Genomic DNA, 21,386 nt, shown 5'->3' with positions numbered 1-21,386 from the left:
ACTTACGTGTCAAGGGCTCCGACAGCCGATAATCATGCCTTTGAGGGTCTTGTTGATTCTCTCAAGCCTACTGGATTGGGTGTGGTATGGTGTGGAGCACTTGCAGGTTACCTTACACTGGCTTCATGTATGCGTACATGAAGTAGGTGTCCCGTAAAACAGGTTACTAACATTTGGTAACAGCTTTTTTGGTAGAGACTATCTAACCACAGATTCCTCACCTTAGAATACTGCACAAGCCTCGACTGCTTCCAGAACACTTTGAAATTGTACCACTTGTGCTCCGAAAGGTGGCACCTGCAGCTCTTTGTGGACTTTGTCCACGCTCGCTATGACATGCACAGCTCTATATAGACTCGACCCATGCATGCAGACAGTTGTTTCCATGATACTTCCGCAGACATGGAGCCAAAATAAAATTGTTCTTCACCAGTGTGCAAAGTGCTAGATTGGGATATTTTCAGGTGAAAGAGTCCAGTACACAGAATGGGGAGGATTGATAAGGAATGTGCAGTTAGTCTGCAGCCTGAATTCAAAGTCGGCAGAGGGGAACACTCCATCACAAACGTGACAGATATCCCGTCCGCCATATTACGATCATATTCTATTCTATAAGGACCATAATACGGCAGACGGGTTATTGGTCAAGTTTGTGACTGAGTATTCCTTCCGTTGACTTCTAAATCAGGTCAAGAGTCATCACCAGAAAAGGCATTACCGAAGGTAGGTAACTTGCTCTTCTGATAGAGACTTCTAACTGCAGATTCCTCAGCTTGGAATAGAGACCAGAGAAGTACCTCCTAGGAGGTGGGTTTGTGAACTAGTTCACACAAAAAAGTCCTGCTGGACCGAAAGAGCAAAATGCCGGTCACGCTGAAACTGGCTATGCAGACAGTAGGGCTTGGTGAATGTATGGAAGGAAGACCATGTACCAGCTAAATAGATGTCCAGAACACACACTTAGTGTGCCGAAGCAGCAGTAGCAGCCTTCGCTCTGGTCAAATGAGCCTGCAAACTTTTTAGAGGTTGCTTCTTCGCCAGCAGGTAGTAGATATTTATGTACAGCAGAATACAAAGTGAAATGGTTCTTTTCTGTATCTCTTTATTCTCTGTTCGCTACCATGAATCCGGCCGTCTCACATGGTCTGGGAAACGATGGCACATGCCTCTTTTGAGACTAGAGGCAAAACACGACTCAATGAGGCCCATAAACATGTCTATAGTGACCGAGCAGACAAGAGGTATTAATGGAAAGCAAGATTTGTAGAGGAGAAAACCCTGCAACCAAATATGTTGATGCATTTTGACTCCCTATCAAGAGGGGCGGAAGGAAATGAGTTGGGCTGCACCCAGCTAGCCGAAGCCAGCACCAATAAACTCTCAGGGGAGGTGTGCTAAGAGAGGGAGGTTGGATTCCCTGGTGGAGGACAGTGCGCCTGAAATCTGGCAATTTACAAGAGCCCTTGAGCAGGGCTTAACCATGGCTTTCAGTCAAAACCTTGTTGAAAGGTAAAAGAGGCTCAGAAACAGTTTAGACAGGTTGGAGGACCTCAGCCAGAAATGTGTTTTCACTTCCTGACAAGGGTGCTGAAGGTCCATGATCTCTGTGGTTATGTGCACTACTAAAGCAAATGATGCAGCCTCCTCAGTGGCTGGCCCCAGAAAGTAGAATACCACACTATCCTGTGATGTATCCAGCCCCCTGGCTTCTAGGAACTCACCATACCAGCTGGCCCCTTGGATAGTTAATGGTATCATCATAGGTGCCCTCATCCTTGTCAAAAAGATCATGGAGTAATTGTTCCCTGCTTGGAACCCAGGGCACAATGTGAGAATTGGGATTTGGGAGTAGCAGCTTTGAGGTCCACACCAGAGGGTCTGCAGTGCAGCGTGGAGTAATGGCATTGGTTGCTCTACTAATGCCGTTGGTGCCAGCATCGGCGAGGCTAATCTTTACATAGGAAATGATGCCAGTAGCAGCATCAGCAAAGGGCTCGGCACAGCTATGGAAACCGATCTAAAGGGCCCAACTAGCGCCTGAAGAGGTCTTGCCAGATGTCTTCGGAGTTAGGAGACTTCTCAGCTGCATGGGACCTGAATATGCTTCAGAGGGAGTCGCATGAGCGAATAAGTGAATCATTGCCTCCTGAAACTCATGGAGTTGAGCAGAGTCACCCCGGATCCAGGAAACGTGGGCTGGCTCGAAGCATAAGGTGGAAGCGGAACTGAAAAACTGCTCCAGGAGCGTGTCCTGGAGATGCGATGAACCTGCAACTACTCAGGGTACTTGGAGTCTCTTTTAGATTTCAGCTCCACTCCTTATGCCAGGCAACAAATAACTGTCTCCAGTTCCTCAATCTAATTCGGGTGCATCCAGGGACACTCACCAGAGGCCTTGGGAAGACCCCAGGCCCTAAAGGAAACAGACATCTGCCTTGGACTTTCGTCACAAGGCTTGAACCCAGAGGATTAATCTGGGGACATGTCCCTTGCACCCTGGGAAAAATGTTTTTTAAGATGTAATCCTCAAACCTTGGAGGAAAAAAGGTCTCAAAGAGACCAGAGATAGCGCTAGATCCACGTCAGTCGGCATGGAAAGAAAGGAAAGGATGTCGGAGCAAATGAGTGGTGTTTATATAGGCCTGCACAAGTCACATCTGGCACAGACAACAACGGTACAGAGGCGCCACATTCCAGCTAGGAGGGGGTACTGCTTCAAAGTTTCCCGGATCCAGTCTGACCCCGGAGGAGTATTCCAAGGTGAGGAATCTGCAGTTAAAATTCACTATCCTGTGGGGGCAGTCACTGTCTTCAGATAAGGCTGCAGGGTACTGGGTGGCAGGATAAACCTGTTGCCAGGTGTGGTCTTGTGGTACAAAGGCCACAAAATGCCATTAAAAGAAATGAGGTTCCAGCGACAGGGTAGAGGAGCAGGGGAGACTCTTGCTTTACCAACTGGCCTGGCAGTTGGTCTAAGAACTGCAGAACCCATTTGTGGTCACTCCCATCCGGGGCCAACTAAGTGGGTGACCAACTGGGAAAAAGTACATCATGAGCCAGCTCCAGTAAGACAGTCCTGGCGGAGCGCCAACAAACGGGCTTCCCCAGGCTCAGGGACCTTAGGCTCACTATACAGGAGACCATTCTCCCAATAGATATGGTGATCATCAGAAGTGTCCATTTGCCTGGGCCTCGACCTGCCACCGAAGGCCTTCAAGAATGGGGCCCTCCTGTTGCACCAGGCAGACCTCTGCCAAGGAGGAACCTCTTTCAGTATGTCATCTGGCTAGGTCAAGTGGGCTGCAGCTCAAGTACTTTCCAACAGGGGGCCTTTTACCACATCAGTGCTAAGGCAATTCATCCTTGGTGCTGATCTTCTTGAAATCCCATTGTTCATGACGAGCTCAGCTCGTCATGAGCACAGGAGCAGTGTACTGCATGATGAGCTGAGCTCGTCATGAGCATGGAAGGGGTTAAGCAAACAAAAATGAGTTCAGAAAAAATAAGGGAGCGAAGGAAAAATGTCAGGGGGAATACCACGCCAAAGATGTCCGGTGTAACAGACATTAAAAAAATTGCTGTCAGTGTCATTACACTTCAAATACAAAAGAAAGCCAAACCTATAACAAGTTTGTTGTTTCTGCTGACTACATTATTCATGTAACAAGTAAAAATACATTACACAAAACTATGTTACCATACTAATTCAAATGTAGGCTGCTTTACTCAGAACACGCTGTAGCATGGCAACCCTAACATATATCTTACATGTAAAACAGCCTGTTTAATACTTGCAGGATGCAGACAATGCTTAGGGTCTCACCCATAAAGTTCTCTTTGATTTGCTTTCCAGAAAATGAAAGCAACCCTGCGTATGCATGCTACATGGAGCACTGGTGCTGCAAAAAAGTCAAGGCAGGACCAGTTTTCTAATAAGGAAAATACTGGACTGTACCCATGGGAGAATGATAGAATGAGGAGGAGGGTAAAGTAGCAGAGGAATGGGTAGGAGTTTAGAATTCCAGGGGAACAAATATAGAAAGAAAAAAGAAAGTGCGAAAACCACAGTTAAGCTTACAACAAAAAAAAAAAACACAATTGGAGAAGAGGGTGTAGAGGGAACAGTAGGGGGAACAGTAGGAGAATTAGGCGACATAATTAATTAAATGTTATGAGTCACAGGATCTCCAGAAACAATATAAAGCATTTCAATTACCCCATAATTTTTGGAAAGCATTACACCATAAGGAGAGGGATTAGTGTGCTATTGCCTTTAGGATAATAGTATTGAAACATACTCACCCACACCAATATTGCATTTTTAACCTAGCACAACTTTCTATTTTCACACCATTAATAATTTTCCATTAGTTCATTTACGGTGTTGAACACTGCCCTTCGGACAAGTATTGCAGTTTGAATTTTTAAGTAGGTATGTTCTACTAAAAGCACTCTACAATTCTGGACTGAAAAGAACACATACATTAATATTTCGAGCTTGAGTGAAGTGGCCCCATTTTCCTTTAAAATTTATGTTCAATAATGTCTTGACTCAGTTTAATAACTCAGTGTGCCCTCTGCATAACACTATTGTCTTATGGTGTAATTTAAACATAACATTTCTCACATGTCTCAAGCAGATTAATGTATATCACTTTCCTGATCAATGTCTCCATGGCTAGCCTGCTTGGCACTCATACATCCTTCTCAGTTTCAACTTTCCTTCCCTTTAGTTCTCCTGCTGCACCCTGGTCAATGTTTAATCTACCTACTTCCCCACATTATGCTAATGCATGTAGTTCCTAGTCATTTTCTAATTTTCATTACTACACCACAAGGTTACATCCATTCTTTTCAATGTTGCTCTTTTGCTTCTTCCTGTTCTACACTCTCTCTTATACTGAATTTCTGCCCTACCTAATTGTTGTCCTATATGAAATTCTTCATGAATGGTGTAACGCGGTCCTACTCTTTGCCTCCTACCCGTCTCCACATTTTTTAGGTCCTCCTCCACAGCTTCTTTCTCATTCAATTAATGCTCTTCATTTGTTAGTAAATCTCGTCAGCACTCCTCAGCAGTCTCTGTATGCCAGACTCAACGCCCCTACAAAGCAAGCGTCCCTGAGCAGTCTGTTTAATGATGAAACAGATGTCGCAAGGCTGGATGATAAGTCAATCTTTAAAGCTTTGTAGGTCAGTACATACCCTCAGGTGCACCAGCTTACACCTTTTTTGTGAACTTAAACATAGGAACACTGCTGTGACCTAATTTGAAAACTATTACAAATAAGGCTTCTTCACTGTACAATACAGTATAATTATTTCCTGAACAACTAAATCACTGATGCCAATGGGTATCTGTCTGTAGCTAATAATTTGCTTTTAGCTTTAAGTAGCACTCAAAAGACTGTTTAGCTGCATCAACAGCTGAAAACATGAATCTGTTTCCTAACCTTGACCAACAGACGTCAATACTTCGATTTCTTAATGTTCCCCCCAAAAAGCAAAACACCTTACCCTTGGTGCATGCACAGAGCCGGTCGGTTCCTGAACAGAATATCACAGATACAAATGGATCCATTTCATCTGTACCCTCTTTTTTGGGGGGCTCCACTTTGCCCAGGATTTCGAAGTTTGAAATATCAAGCACCTTCACATACCCACCCCGAGTAGTTATTACCAAGTGCCCAAGGTTAGAGAGATTAGATTTTTTTTCTTTGCCATTCTTGTGGTTGGACAGTTGGTCTTCTGTAGGCTCCTCAGAATCTTCTTCTCCATTATCCAGTATGTCTGGTGGCAGCAAAAACAATGAGGTAATTGTGTCTTGGGGATCTTTGATTTGATGGATTTTGACTGGTTCCTCTTCCAAAGTCACTATCCTGGTTGTATAGTTCATTTTATAAAGCACCAGATACCCACCACTAGCAACTGGCTGCTCAGACTGAATGAACAAAGTTGTCTGTGCATCTGTTGGTAAGTCGGTCTGAATCAAATTTATGTTTGTGCCATTTGCCACAGACAAATTGGCTTCCAGTTCATCTTTCCTCCTGCTACACAGCGCAGAGTTCAATTTATTTAAATTATTCAAGGCCTCAACTTGATTTATTGCACTTAGGGACTCAGCCGGGCATGCCCGTAAACATACCAACAAATGAACACCATCCAAGCAAGGGGTCACTGAATCAACGCAGAGATTCTCCTCCTCTGGGAGCTTTGGCAACCGGAGGCACTGAACCAAAGTCCCAGGTTTGGGAACCATACAACTCCACTTGTCTGAGTCCACAGACACCAGGCCAGCTGCTGCATCAGCAAATTGCTGAATGTACGTTACTGGGGGGTCCTGTAACAGCAACTGTTCCTGACTGTCTAGCTCCATCTCTATGATCTGGGGAACTGTGAAGCCATCATCATGTAAACTTTTGCTTATAATATTATTCATCTGAGAAAATATTTTTCCTGCTTTATCCTCACTCTCTTTGATGCTATAAAGGAGAAGAATTGGCAAAGTCCTCATTACCAGAGGGGAATTGAGTTCCGAACTAGTACCAGATTCATTGTCAACGGAGCCTTGCTCTGATGTAGTTTCAGCCTGAGTCCTACTTAAAGCATCCAATGATTTCCTAGAGTTACTGCTAATAGGTGAAGCAATGAGAGACTTGTATGCTAGAAAACCACCAGCTAGCAAACAAGGGAAGGGAATGTTGTGCTGCTCCAGATGCTTTTCCTTTTTTTCCATCTTACAACTGGCCAAAGAAGGATTTGCCCCAAGTTCTTCCAAATCTTTCACAGTATCTTCTAGAACATTAGCAACTATTTCCCACTGAAGCTTCTCAGGCTGCTGAAGAATGCTTAGAGCAGTGATGTCCAAAATGGCCTCCATTGTTTCTTTCTGAGAAGCATGCCCTATAAAATAAAAATAAAGTACAACATGAATGGAAGATTTTTCATCAAGAAATCTCAGTGCTGAATTCACACACTAATATTTAACTTTATTGATTAAAGTCATTCACTGACGAAAGGACATAACTGAAGTAAGAAAATAACTATTACATCTTGTGTATAAATACGTAAACACAAATGAACACTGAAATTTTGTTCTAAAAAAACAACAAATGCAGATTACTAGTTGCACTAGTCACCATCATCCATCAATTCATCAAGTCTCTCAGACAACAGATATTATCCAAGGAACTAATGCTTAGCATTTTGACTAAAATTACTTCAGGTCAGAACTTCATTCAAAATTGGGGGGCGGAGCTTGCCGGCGCCGATGGCGGACGCGTAAGTAAGAGCTCCGCACCACTGCCCTTCATATCCTGCTCATTATCCTGTTTTGACGGAGTCTGCTGGCATTTAACTGAGGTGTTATCCCGCTGAGAACTAGCGGAAGACTCGGCGACGTGTCCCGGTGGCAGACAGCCCCCCGGCGAGGGCAAATGATAACGGCGCTGTCCCGAGGCGCGCTGGGCCCGATCCCCGAGCTCGATTTTGGAGCTTCCTGTTGTGCGTGGCTGTGCATGCGGCCGCGTCGCTTTGAGAAACATCGGTCCCCCTGAGGAAGCATTTCGGCCCAGAGTCGGAGGTGGAGGCCGTGTGGGGGGTCACCCGCTGCTGCACTGAGTGAGAGTGGAGGCATGCCTGAGGGGACAACCGGACGGAGCTCGGACACGTACACCTGGCTGGGCCGGGAGGGAGCGAATCACCCGGCCTGCCCCCCTCTGAGATATCGGCTTTGGCGGTGAGGTGAGCTTGGCCCCTACGCCCCCGCTTTCCCTCTGAGCTTGGACTTTTGCATCGTGGCAGTGTGTGCCACCGGTCTCACGTGTGGCTGTTACTTCGAGGGGTGCGCACTTCTGCGGCTCCCTGGGCGCCCCCCCTACTTGCCATTGGCACTGGAGCTCCTGTCTGAGGCCAAAAACTTGGAGGGTCGGACTGGCAAGAAGTCTACTGGGAGAGTGAGCCACTAGACCTTGGAATTGCGGGAGGGAGACCGACTTGACAGTGTGTTGAAGCTTGGCCCTCCCCCCCCCCCCCACCCGCGCCATTTTGAGGCACAGACGCCCGCAGCTTTCGGATTCACTGGGGTTGGGGCGGACCTGCCGGGTCCTGCTGCTTGCGGAGGAGTCCTACTGGGGCTGCATATGATTGCCTGGCCCCTCGGCGGTACATAGCGATACCAAGCCTGTTGAGTGGGAGCTGGATCATTGGGCGCACACTTCTACGGTGAGCTGGGACCCCTGGGCCTGCGTCGCCATCGTGCCTACCCCATCGCCTTGTACAACCGGGTGGCAGAGGGGGATCCCCGAAGAGACTGCTAACTTGAAGGACCTTCTGTGTGCTAGCACTTGGTCTGGGGTCAGGTGTGTGTTGAGGCCCCGACGAGGGCTTCCCCGAGTGTACTTCCCTCCAGGCGCAGTGAGACGGTGACGACTGCATCTACTATATAGCTGACCAGCCTGCCCCGTCCAACATGGGCAAGGGTGACAAAACACAGACTAAGCTTGCTTTTGACCAGCGTCGGGCGAGGGCACCTGAGGAGCAACCCCTTGCCTCTTCACCACGGACTACTGCTCCTGGGAGCTCACTGGGTGAGGATATCAAAGACATGTTGGTGGCCATGGAGAAGGGACTGTAGGACAGTATGGCCTCCCTGGGCTACCAGATAGATGCTCTCACGTTTCGCATGGACCATATGTCTGAGCAGGTGGACAAACACACAGAACGCCTAGACATGTCTGAGCAGCGCCTAACGGAGGTGGAGGAGGCCCAGTCGGAGTGGGACAAGGATCGCAAGCAGTTCGGAAGGCTGTTACAGGTCATCCAGGACAAGTCGGAGGATTTGGAGGCCCGCTCGCGACGCTCGAACATTCGCATCACGGGAGTGTCGGAGACGACCCAAACCGGCAAAATTGAACTTTTTGTGGAGAAGCTCCTCATCACTCTCCTGGGAGAGGATGTTTTTTCACCGATGTTTATCGTGGAGAGGGCACATCGCACACTCGGGCCAAGGCCTTCCGTGGGGGCGCCCCCACGACCGATAATTGCTAAACTGCTGAATTATAGGGACAGGGACGCGGCGCTGCGTGCAGCCAGGGACAAGGGAAAACTGCAGTTCGAAGGTATGGACATCTCCTTATACCCGGACTTTACAGCAAAAGTACAGGAGGAGAGACGACGCTTCGCCCCCTACAAGAAACAGCTTCGCGAACTAGGCCTGGACTATGCGATGATGTACCCGGCGAAACTGCGGATCAAGAGACAAGGCCACTCACATTATTTCTCGGACCCCAGAGAACTTCAGAAATCATTGAAGGAATGGTCTAAAGAAAACTGGAGTAGTCCAAAGGGCCATGAGGATGGGCAGGAGAGGGCCTAGCAACTTGACGAGAAAGATGAATAATGCTACGGCTGTTACGGTTCTTGCTCCTCCTTGCAACAGGGAACCCCTGGTGGGGGATCACGTAGCGCTTGTTGGTCACAGGTATCAAGTGCTATCCCACACATCTCATAGGCACTGAGGGGTCATCGCTGGAACTGTGAAGTCGGAACTTGGTGAGACCATTCCTTTTTCTTTTTTGTCCCCCTGTAGCTATGTACTGCGGGTCACGGGGGCCTGACTTTTGCTGTAATGTGACATGTTTTACGAGAAAAGGGGTGCTGTCTGCAGTGACGTGTGGGGGTGGGATCTTGGGATGTAGCCCATTGGACACTTTTACAGTACTAGTGGCAGACTCATGTTATAAGACACTGGATGGGTGGTGGTGCAGGGGCTGCTTCGTACAGTACAATGATGGAGCATGGCCACTCATTTTTTCTGGTAACCTCCGCCCTTGTGCTATTAGCCACTTTGGCCCCTAGGAGGGCGAATTCTGGGATTGTTACAGGGTACTATGGGGAGGCGGGGGAGGGTGGAAAGGGGCTGTCTGGCCAGGTTGGGGGTGGTCAGCTGTGGGAGGGGGGGGATGCGTGTTCAGGGGAGAGTTTTTGTTCTGGAAGAGGGGGGTTAAGAGTTACGCCAAGCACTGTATTGCCCATTTCTACTTATTACAGACCTCTGATGAACACTACGACTCAGTTGAGAAATGTATGCAGGTCTGCGAGAACTCCGGCTACTGTCTCTTGTATTTTGACGTTGGGATGGCTGATACACCCGCGCTGAACTCAATAGGGGACTCGGAGTCGCTGAGAGCATTGACGTGGAATGTGAGGGGACTTAATGACTGCCGTAAGCTCAGAAAGGTGCTGAATTACCTATATAGGCACCACATAGACCTTGCACTGCTTCAGGAATCCCACCTCCCTCTTAATAGTAGGATGTTCACAGCTAAGGGGTTGCATGGCCAAAGTGTTGCAGCGGGGTTCACCACACACTCCAGAGGGGTGGTCACCTGGATCAATCCGAGGTCTACACTAAAATTAACCTTGATTGAAGCAGACCCGGACGGCCGCTACGTAATAGCCAGGTGTTCAGGTAAGGGACACGACCTCATAGTAGTCAATGTATACGGCCCAATCTACGACAACCCCGACTTTTATGATGCTCTAGCTGTGCACTGCAGGAATCATGTGGGCTCTAAAATGCTGTGGGGGGGCGATTTCAACTTTGTATTTGATCCAGAGCTGGATAGGTCGTCCGGCCAGGCCCGCCGACCGGCTGCCGCGGCTCAGCTCATGCAGGTGGAACTGATTAAGCTAGATCTTATTGATGTATGGAGATACAGACACCCCGAAAAAGGCGGCTACACACACTTATCAGCCTTTCATGATGTTCACACACGAATAGACTACTGGCTGGCATCCCAGCAGCTGCTACACAGCGTCCAGGGGTGCGCGACATTGCCACGTACGCTCTCGGACCACTGCCCCTTGCTTCTTGTGTTGGCGTCCCCGGTGAAGAGAGTCCCCCCCTTCACATGGCGATTTCCCCCCTACTCCTTACTGGATGATGCCTTTAGAGGGGAACTGGCGGAACACCCAGATAATTTCTTTGAGACAAACCTGGGATCTGTTGACAGCTTTCACACGATCTGGGACACTTTCAAGGCATACATCAGGGGGGTGGTGATGGCCAAACACTTGAGCGTACTGAAGTCCATACGACAGAGACTGAAACACCTAGAGACCCAACCGTCCGACCTCGAGGGGCGTCTGCGTTACGACCCAGTGGCCTCTACAACAACACAAATTCAAACGCTGATTGCAGAATATAACGAGGAGGCGGATAGGGAAGTCCAACACATGGGTAAATATGCCACGGCCCGAACATACGGGGAGGGAGAGAGGCCCAGCTCACTGTTGGCACGTATGCTTCGTAAGGATAGGCGACCTTTGGTTATAGATACACTGGTGTCGGCTGAGGGGGTGGTGCTTTCGGAAGAGTCGGAGATACTCAGAGAGTTTAAAGACTACTATACTGGTCTCTACAAGTCTAGGTCCTTGCAGGTGGATGCGGAAATTGATGATTATCTTAGCTACATTAAAATGCCGTTCTTGTCCAACTCCCAGCGGGAATTTCTGATGACGCCCATACAGAAGGAGGAGATATTAGAAGCACAGGAGGGAATGAGATCTGGGAGTGCTCCGGGGGTGGATGGACTGACGGTAGGCTTTTATAAGGCCTTTAAGGACCAGTTGATACCCCATCTGCTGACACTCTTTGGTGACATTTGCGAGGAGGGCAGTATGCCCGTCTCCATGAGGGAGGCATTGCTCGTTACTATATTAAACCCTGGGAAGCCTCCTGATTCCTGCGGCTCCTACAGGCCACTCTCCCTAATCAATGTAGATGCCAAACTATATGCCAAGGTACTAGCTACCCGCCTAGCGCTGCTTGCTCCGGAGCTGGTCGCCCCGGAGCAGGCAGGATTCATCCCTGATAGGAAACTTACGTACAATATTCGCACGGTGCTAGGCACTATACAACATGTTCGCCAAGAAAACACTGCTTTGGCCATCTTCCTCGACATGGAAAAGGCCTTCGACTCTGTGGAATGGCCCTTCCTTGTGAGAGTCCTGCGGAAGTTTGGATTGGGGGAACCCTTCCTACAAATGTTGGGGGCATTGTACTATAAACCTATGGCGCGATTGAGGATAGGAGACAGAGTCACGGATGCCTTTGAAATTGGCAGGGGCACTAGGCAGGGCTGCCCGCTCTCGCCGCTCCTATATGCGCTGGTCGCGGAACCACTAGCGTGTGCGATCAGGGAATACCACAGCCTGAGGGGTATCAGTTTCCCAACATACAAAATAGGTATATCTACTTACGCGGACGATACCCTTTTATACATCCGTGACCCGGAGGTTAACCTCTCGCCAGTGCTGAGAGAGGTGGTGCGGTTCGGTGCCCTTTCCGGACTGCAAGTCAACTGGACCAAGTCCGTTGCGTTCCCATTAACCCCAGTGACACAACCATTCGAGATGGAATTTCCATTGCAATGGACCACAGACCCAGTGCGATACTTAGGGATACGACTGCACACAGATCCGGACGTCCTTGTGCAGGAGAATTATCGGGTGGCATTCACCAAGTTAGTAGACGATGTGGAGATATGGTGTAAACTCCCGTTATCTTTAATGGGAAGGATTGCCCTCATGAAGATGGTGGTTTTACCCCGCTTCCTGTTCCTCTTTAACAATATCCCTGTGGTTCTATCCAAGGCTTTCTTTAAACAACTGACTCAGGTTCTCATAAGATTAGCCTGGGGAGGCAAACAACCCAGAGTCCAGTGGAAGGTACTGACGCTCCCTTATGAAATGGGGGGCTTGGGTGCCCCGGATATGGAACGATACTATAGGGTCGCGCAGGCTGCGCACCTCCATACCTGGATACATGGGAATCAGAATATTCCCCATGTTATTCTAGAACGACTATTCGCTCACCCTTCCCCTCTGCCGGCTACTGTGTGCAACCCGACTGACCGAAGCGTTGGTAAACTGGACTCGATTAAGTCCACCAATCACGCCTGGTGCTCTTTGATACAGGCATGTGATTGTAACCTGCTCTACTCCCCATTGATGCAGACAGATTGGGCGGTGTGGCTGGCCCCACTACGAGAGAAGGGAGTTGTGAAAGTGTTGCGAGACTTAGGAATTACGAAGATGGGGGATCTATTCATGGACGGGGCAGTTAAAACTTGGGCGCAATTACTTCCCACGCGGACAGTGTCCTCTCTTTTCAGCGCTTTCAGTTCCACAGGGTTCGAAGCGCGTTGATGGAGCTACTAGTCCCAGAGCTAACTGAACCGCCTGAAATCCCGGAGTTCACTTATGTGATTAAAACGGCGCAGTCCCGAAAATTGGTCACTAATCTTACTAAATTAGGGGTTTCTCATAAACAAATCCAACACTCTAAGACTAGGACGGAATGGCAGCGCGATCTGCAACTGCAGATAGACGACGAAATGTGGAAATATTGCTGCACAAGCACCAGGACACTGTCTTTGAATGGAAGGCACAGATTGGTCCATTTTAAGTACATACAGCGCGTTTACTATACACCAGAGAGATTGCATAGGTACTGACTTAGGCAGACTGCGGAGTGTGAACGGTGCCATGAGCCAGTAGCTGACTTTATACATATGGCGGGGAACTGCCCAGGGGTTGCAAAATTCTGGACGGAGGTGTTCTCGGAACTGAGCCAGATATTGGACTCAGAAATCCAGATGGACCCGGCACTGGCACTGCTGGGATACTCCAAGAAACTCCCGGTGGCACTACGTCGCTTGGCAGATATGGCATTACTAATTGCTAGGCGTGTAGTGGCTATTTGCTGGATGAGGGGCCCGCTCCCTACGAAGAAAAGATGGGCCAGGGACTTGCTATACTGCTGTACACAATCGGAAACATATAACAAATTACTCCCACCCACGTCCCGACCCAAGAACTTCTGGAGTCTATACCGTACATATTTGGGTGCTGGGGAAAGGGAGGAGGTTGAACGGGATGAAGCAGATCGGACCGATGCGAATGACATGCTAGTACCACTTGAGGGTTTTGCCGAATTGGACCCACTGGGGTAGGGGAGGGGAGCACGGGGTAAGGTGGACCTGTGAGATCAAGATATTGTCCCAAAGGGGGATCAGGGGTAGGGAACACCACACAACCTAACAATGCTGGCAGGAGACACGCCTGGGTTGTGGTCTTTGGAGGTGGTATATCGTGGGCGACGGGGTCTGACTACTGGGGATGGTCTGGGCTAGTCTCTTGTGGATAGGGGTGGGGGGTGGATATCAGACTATTCCCGGGTGCTTAAATCAGGAGGGGCAACTGCTGGCGAGTTGGGGGTGGGGGGGATTGTTGGGGTAGGAGTTAAGGCTTGGCACAGTGAGGAGACATCATTGCTAGTCTATAACGATCTGAGCTGGGGGAGTAGCTGGTCCAATCTGGGAGCGGGTGTAGGCGAGGGGCTTGTTAGAAGTTAGGAGCGCTGGAGTTCTAATGTACTGTTGGTATGTCACAGCGTCATACACTTGTTGAACGCCGCCGGGCCCCCGGGATGCCGGCTGAAAGGCTGTGTTAACGTTCCTTATGCGCTGGACCTTTTTGCCTATGCTTCGCTGCCGGCCCCAGGGTTGTAGGCTGCACGCTGTGTTAAACATGTTTTTCAGGAAATAAAAGTTTATAACTTAAAAATAAAAAAGAACTTCATTCAAAATACAAATTGTTAAAGACACTGAGAAGAAATAAACATTTACCTGTAAATTCTCAGTTTAGACTATTAATGATCTGAAGACACTTGGGTGTTAGGGGTGGTGTAATGGTTGCTGGCCTATCGAAGGATCTGTGGTTCTATCAAAGAGCCAGGTCTTGTCTTGAGGTCCTTCCTAAATTGAAGTAGTGACTGTGATTGCCTGAGGTGGAGAGGGAGGGTGTTACAGGTTTTTGCTGCAAGGTTGGAGAAGGATCTTCCTCCGGCTTTGGTTTTGCGGATCTGTGGGACGGTAGCCAGGTGGAGCAGGAGTCTTTGGTGGGTTTGTGAAATGCAAAGCGCAGGTTGAGGTATGCAGGTCCCACGCCGTGTAGGGCTTTATAGGCGTGTGTGAGGAGCTGGAGGGTGATTCTTTTGTTGACTGTGAGCCAGTAGAGGTCTCTCAGGTGGCTGATGATGTGGCTAAAGCGGGGGATGTTGAGGACGAGTCTAGCAGAGACATTCTGAATGATCTGCAGTTTTATTAGGAGTTTCTGGGTGATGCCAGCGTACAGTGTTTTGCTGTAGTCAACTCTGCCGCTGATGAGTGCATGGGTGACCATCTTTCTGAACTTGGTGGGATCCACTTGAAAATATTTCGGAGCAGGTTTAACGTGTGGAAGCAGGATAATAAGAAGGCGTTGATCTGGCAGTTCATGGTGAGTGAGGAGTCCAGGATGATGCTGATGTTTTGTGTGTAGTCGGTAGGTTGAGGGGGGAGGGGGTTCCAATTGCTCTGGGCCACCAGCAGTCATCCCAGACGGAGGGGGTGGAGCCCACGATGAGGACTTTGGTCTTCTCCGAGTTGAGCTTGAGGCAGCTGTTCTTCATACAGGCGGCGACAGCCTTCATCCTGTCGTGGAAGTTGCCCTTGGCAACTGTTGGTTAGTTGGTGAGGGAGATAATCAGCTGGGTATTGTCAGCATGGCAAATGTTGAGTCAGTGGTACTGACTGATGGCTGCGAGCAGGGCCATGTACATGTTTAAGAGAGTGGCCCTCCGCAGCTGATCTTTGTGGGTTCTGAGTGGAACTGTGGTAGTCTTAGACACTGTGTTTGGCCAGTGAGGAAGGAGCGGATCCATTCTAGGGCTCTGTTGTGGATGCTGGTGTTGTGGAGTCTTGTGCATAGGGTGTGGTGAGAGACGGTTAGAAGGTGGCAGAGCTGTCCAGGAGGATGAGGAGTGCAGTTTCGCCTTGGTCAAGTACGGAGCAGACGTCGTCTGTGGCAGTGAGGAGGGTGGTCTCGGTGTCGTCGTTGCTTCAGAAGCCAGCTTGGGAGTGGCCCAGGATGTGGTTTGCTTGATGGCCTTCTCAATGACCTTGGCTGGGAAGGGGAGAAGAGATATGGGTCTGAAGTTCTTGAGGTCCGTCAGGTCGCCAGAGGATTTCTTCAGCAAGGGGTTCATCTCTGCATGTTTCCAGTCTTCCGGGGAAGTGATGGAGCAGCTGACGGTGCAGCAGAGTTTGGGGGCAATGGTGGTGGTGTTGAAGATGTTGTGCAGGCAGGGGTCTGAGGGTGTGCCGGACTGAATGCTCTTCATAATCTTGAAGGTGTTGTGAGCCGCAAGGAGTTCCGCTGAATAGGGTCTGTTGGGGTTCGGTGTCATAGGGTGCGGTGTCATAGGGTGCAGTGGGAGGGTCTTTGGTATCGATGCGGTCGAATATCTCCTTAATCTTGCGGTGGAAGTCGGTGGCGATGTTGTTGCAGAGGTCGTGGGATGGTGGGATGTCTGCTGTCTCTGTGCTGGGTCTGGCAAAATCTTTAATAACAGCAAAAAGTTCTTTACTATAGAGTGCATTGGCCCGTTCTTGTAGGGCACTTTCTTCGTTGTTCTGAGGTGGTGGTGGTGTGCGGTATTAGCGGTCTTCAAGTGGTCCTCCGGGGTCTTGCTGCTCCTCAATCTCTTCTGGAGCAGTCTACATGTGTGTCTGGACTCATGGAGGGCGGGAGGGAACCAGCTGGCGTTCTTGGAGTGTCGCTTGCTTGGGGCTTACTTCAGGGGAGCCATAAAGTCTACGCAGTCAGAGATCCAACAGTGGAGGTTGCATGCTGATGTATTAGCGCCCGTGGATGTGGGTGGAACGGTTTTGTGGAGGAAGGTGGTGAGCTATTCTTTGATGACCTTGTTCCAACTTCTACAAGGGTAGTGGTGGGCGTGGTGTTGTACGGTGAATTTGGTCAAGGAGAAGTACGGTGAATTTGGTCAAGGAGAAGTGGACGCTGCGGTGGTCAGCTCACAGGAGCTCGGTGGTGTGACTGAATATGATGTTGCTGGTGGAGAAGACTGGGTCGGGCATGTGCACTGCTGAGTGGGTTGGGGAAGTGGCCCGTTGCTTGAGTCAGACAGTGATGAGGTTCTCCAGCAGAGACAAGGTTGTTTTTGTCATTGGAGATGTCAAGGTGAAAGTTGAGGTCGCTGAGGAGGATGCAGTCCGTGAAGGAGAGAGCGTGTGATGTGATGTAGTGGATGATGGAATCGCTCAAGGGTGGTGGGTCGGGTCTGTAGATGAGGGTGCCACAGAGGGCGGTGTTCGGGTTGGTCTGGACTTGGAAGTGGAGGTGCTACACATTGGATGAGTGGTCGTCTGTGTGGGTGGTGTGGCGGTGTACGATGGCGATGCCTCCCACTGGTCTGTTGATGTGATCCTTGTGAATGATCTTGTAGCTGTCCAGGATGGCGTGGGCTGTCCCAGCGAAAATGGAGTTCATGCAGGTTTCCGTGAGGAAGGTGATGTCTGGGTTGACACGGTCAAGCAGGTCCCAGATCTCCACGCTTGTTTGAGGAGGTAACGTGTGTTGAGCAGGATACAGTTGAGACAGTCGCTTCAGGTGCTTGTCGATCGTGTGGTGGGTGGGGCTGGTGTGCAGTGGCCTGCGAAGGTGCAGCTGCAATTCTGGCAGGAAAAAGAGCCCTGGTTGTCCTTCAGCAATGCCTGGTGGCAGGCGGTATGGCGTCCGGTGGTGAGGGCGTGGAGGTTTCTGGATCTGTGGATGGCCCGAGAACCAAGGTCTGTGGCAATGGTCGCAGTCCAGGCGCGGACGGCGTAGACTGGCTTGACTTTGGCATGCCTTTGGCACGGCCACCATAAATAGTGTGAGAAGGGAGGCTAGACAGCTGGGAGGCAGGAAAGCAGGAAGCGGTACTGGAGGGGGACAGGTCCGCCGGGGGCGAGCAGCGGCAGGGACACAGTGGGAAAAGGGGCAAAAAGAGGAAAAAAGCAAGAGAGGAGAAAAGTGAAAAAAAGCAACAAAAAAAGTAAAGAAAATTGAAGGAGGGGAAAAAGGGATCAGAGGGCAGAGCATCGGTAGAGCAGATAAGCTCCCAACTGGACCACCAGGGATGAGGCGCAGGCGGGTGCCTGTGGGTGGTGGAGAGCCTCTAACTTGGACCAGCAAGGGACAAGGGCAGCAGCTACCTAGACGGAGTTGTGCTGAAAGGGAAGCAGTTCGATGACAAGTGACATTTGATGGAAAGAGTAAACTGAGGCCTACTGCATCAAATATATATCTAGAGACTGCAATTAAAGACTTCATATTGCAAGACTGTGGTTTAAATGATACAGAACTACCTCCAGTGTCAACAATAATCTCTGGTAGCAGTTTATCACTTTTTCGTAGATGGCACCACCAAAACAACTTCTCATATTTTATAAACAGTGACTCAACTTTCGAGATCATATGCCTCATTGAATCAATGCTTGAAGGATACACCCTTTTTTTGAAGAATAGGTCACTATGATTGCCCTCTACACAACAACACTATCTCTAACAGTCTGTATTTAGTAAAGTCTTTTGGATATATGTAAAGAATCTTATGCAAGCCTCAGAAGTTTCACAAAAGCAAACTGTGGTGGTCAACGCTAAAAGAGTATGTTCTTCAGCACCTAAAAATATAAAAAAGAGAAAGAAAGACTTTTCTGTAACTGTTCATTTAACATCCTGCTACTGGCACAATGGGCCAGTTGGAAAGCTTCCTCAAGTTCACAAAGTGCGCTCCAATCAGGAAAACAAACGGTCTATGTAAAAAGATGAAGACTATTTCATGATCACGTACTGAATGGATGATTTATGAAAAGTTTGTGAAACAATACAAAAATCAATGATCCTGAAAAGTATAACATCACCCAAGATATCCTGCCACCAAATTAATAAGAATAGGGATAACTAAGGATAAGGGTCCCACCATAACAGGCCCAAAGTGGTTTAACCACTGAGACACAATTAGTACCCTTCAATTAACTTACCTTAAAAGTGGACAAAACATGGCTAGAATAACTACTTAATGCTGCATTAGAATAGAGACATGGCTGAAAATTCCCCATTTTCTACGATGCTTGAAAAAGTGGTCCAAGAGCAACCTTTGCATCTACAGGCTACCATATTTCAATCCAAGATAGTATTAGGTACAAAGGGATCAATCAATTAACTCTGTTGGTTAAGTATATAATGGGGCATCTTTAAAGAGGATTAGAGGTTGCACATAGCAAAACATATCATACAATCCAACTTCACTTACCCACACTGATTACGAATGCTGATTACAAAACATCACCTCGACTATAGGCAATGAGAAGTTACAGAACTATGCAGAAAGGGAGATCAAATTTTAGAAGAGTAATCTGAGGAAGTAACAAGAATTATACTGTGCAAATGTTAGCAAAAAAAATGGCTGAAATGCAGTCAGTAAGCTATACTAAAACTATATTGGACCAACAAATGGGCATTCACATGCCAGTTAAGGCTAGGAACACACTAAAGCACTGTAGATACAGATGAAGGACCCATAATATATTGAATTATTAGGCGAACATCATAACCCCCCTTTCTTTCATCAGAGACTTCAAAGTCTCAAATCAGAAACCTGTCACGATCAGGTGTGAGAAAGTGCCATCTTTCTTGCATTGGTATGCCCCCACTTTTTGCTGAACTGCTGATGTGCTTTGACTGAGTGTGCCCTGGGCTCCTGCCAATCAGGTGCCCAGGGCCTGTGTTCCTTCCCTAAAGCGGTGTTGAAACAAAACCCAATTGACCTCTCTGGCCACCTCTCAGCCCCTAGTAAATGGTACCCTAGGTACCCAGGGCATGGTGACCAAAGAAGACCCCTAAGGGCTGCAGCACTTATTGTGCTACCCTTAGGGACCCTGTACCCTGACACCCACACACTGCCTATCAGGCTGAGTGTCTAAGTACAGAACTAAACAGAGTCGACATGGCACACATCACTGTGTGCCATGTCCTCAATCCCACTGCCCTGGCATACATAAGTCACCCCTCTAGCTGGGTGCCCTATGCCAGTGGTGTGGGCACAGGTGCATGAGCCCTGTGCCCCTACAGTACCCAGGGCCATTCCTGGGCACTGTAAGTGCAGTGCTGCCATTTAACAGTATATGGTGCTGGGAGGTCGTCATTACGAACTCCACAGAACCATGATGGCTTCACTGGAGACTGAGAAGTTTGTTATCAAACTGCTCAGCTCATTAAACCCGCTCTGATGCCAGTGTGAGGTTTAATGTAAGATGCACCAGAGGGCATTTTAGAAATGCCCCCTGGAACCTAACCTACAATCCACGTCTGGACTGAGAGGCTGCCTAGGCTGCCACACAGCAGACATGTTGCTGGACCCCTGGGTGGAGAGCCCCCCGCTCTCCTGGGCCTGCAAGAATGCACATCCTGGGCGAGGTGCTATGTCTCCACCCCAGGATGGGCAGGGGGAAGCTTCAAAGGCCTGCCGCCTCTGTGAGCTTCTCCAGACCATTTGCTGTACCCAGCAACTGGCCCCCAACAGTTCTGACCCCCACTCTGGCGGGAAGACTGGCGGGAAACCCTACGGCAGGAAGTGGGTGTGCCAGCCTATGCCAAACCCACCCCTCAGGTGGGAGAGGCGAGGTGAAGCACGACCCCGGCTCCAGCCATCTTGAAGATGGGGAGCCCTGCCCAATCACAGCTGGATCCTGCCCCCCTCCCACAGGAGAGGAGCAGAATAGGGGGTGTACCCACCCCAGGACAAGGACCTATTGGTCCCTGCCCTTTCCCTACCTGTAACGCCCCTAAATACAGTATTTAGGGGCTCCCTGAACCTTCCTTCGTTAGATCCAGTTTTGAAAAATAAGAAGAAGAACAAGAAGAAAGACGACCTGCCGTGCAGCTGCTAACAAAAGGACAACGACAACTGACTTGGCCCCAGCCCTACCGGCCTGTTGAGCCTTGAACCTGCTCCTGCTTAACCCCGGCGTCTCCTGCGGGCAGCAACCTCGAGAACCCCGGAGGACCTGCCAGCCTTGACCCTCTTAGAGACTGGGACTCCCATTAGCAGAGGCTCTGCTCCAAAAGCAACACCCCTGGTGCCAGCCAGGAACCGCGAATCGAGCCCACTCTGCACCCGCCGAGCCCAGCCCATGCCAGAGTGAACCAAGACCACGAGGACGTCCCCCCCGGTGACTGGGACCCGAAGTCCAGTGCCCAAAGAGCCTCCTCGACAAACCAGACGACGCCTGCAACCTCAGAACCAGAGACCCCCCCCCCCCCCCCAACCGCGACCAGCCGAGGGTAAGATTACCCGACAGCAAAAGACACCCCTGCACCCGGCTCCCTGCAGCCCCCTGTGCCTTCCATTGGGGTACCTACCTCTTCTCCAAGATCCTAACTTACCTCTTGAAGTGGTGGTCGCACCTGAAGAATCACCGTCCCCGAGTCTGCAG

The 21,386-nt window shown here is 49.4% G+C and overlaps 1 protein-coding gene across 4 annotated transcripts in view; it reads right to left on the bottom strand.

Annotated features, from left to right (window-relative positions):
- BIRC6 (baculoviral IAP repeat containing 6) overlaps positions 1-21,386 on the bottom strand; it is a 2,208,279-nt gene that overhangs the window by 1,887,592 nt on the left and 299,301 nt on the right. For all 4 annotated transcript variants that reach the window (XM_078648748.1, XM_078648749.1, XM_078648751.1 and 1 more), the window contains exon 10: positions 5,518-6,903. In XM_078648748.1, the coding sequence (XP_078504874.1) occupies positions 5,518-6,903 (1,386 nt within the window). The remainder of the gene's footprint in view (positions 1-5,517; positions 6,904-21,386) is intronic.

Source organism: Lissotriton helveticus, chromosome 6 (assembly GCF_964261635.1).
Source record: "Lissotriton helveticus chromosome 6, aLisHel1.1, whole genome shotgun sequence".
Taxonomy (NCBI): Eukaryota; Metazoa; Chordata; class Amphibia; order Caudata; family Salamandridae; genus Lissotriton; species Lissotriton helveticus.
Note: the sequence above shows the minus strand (reverse complement) of the source record. Positions and strands in the feature narration are given on the sequence as shown.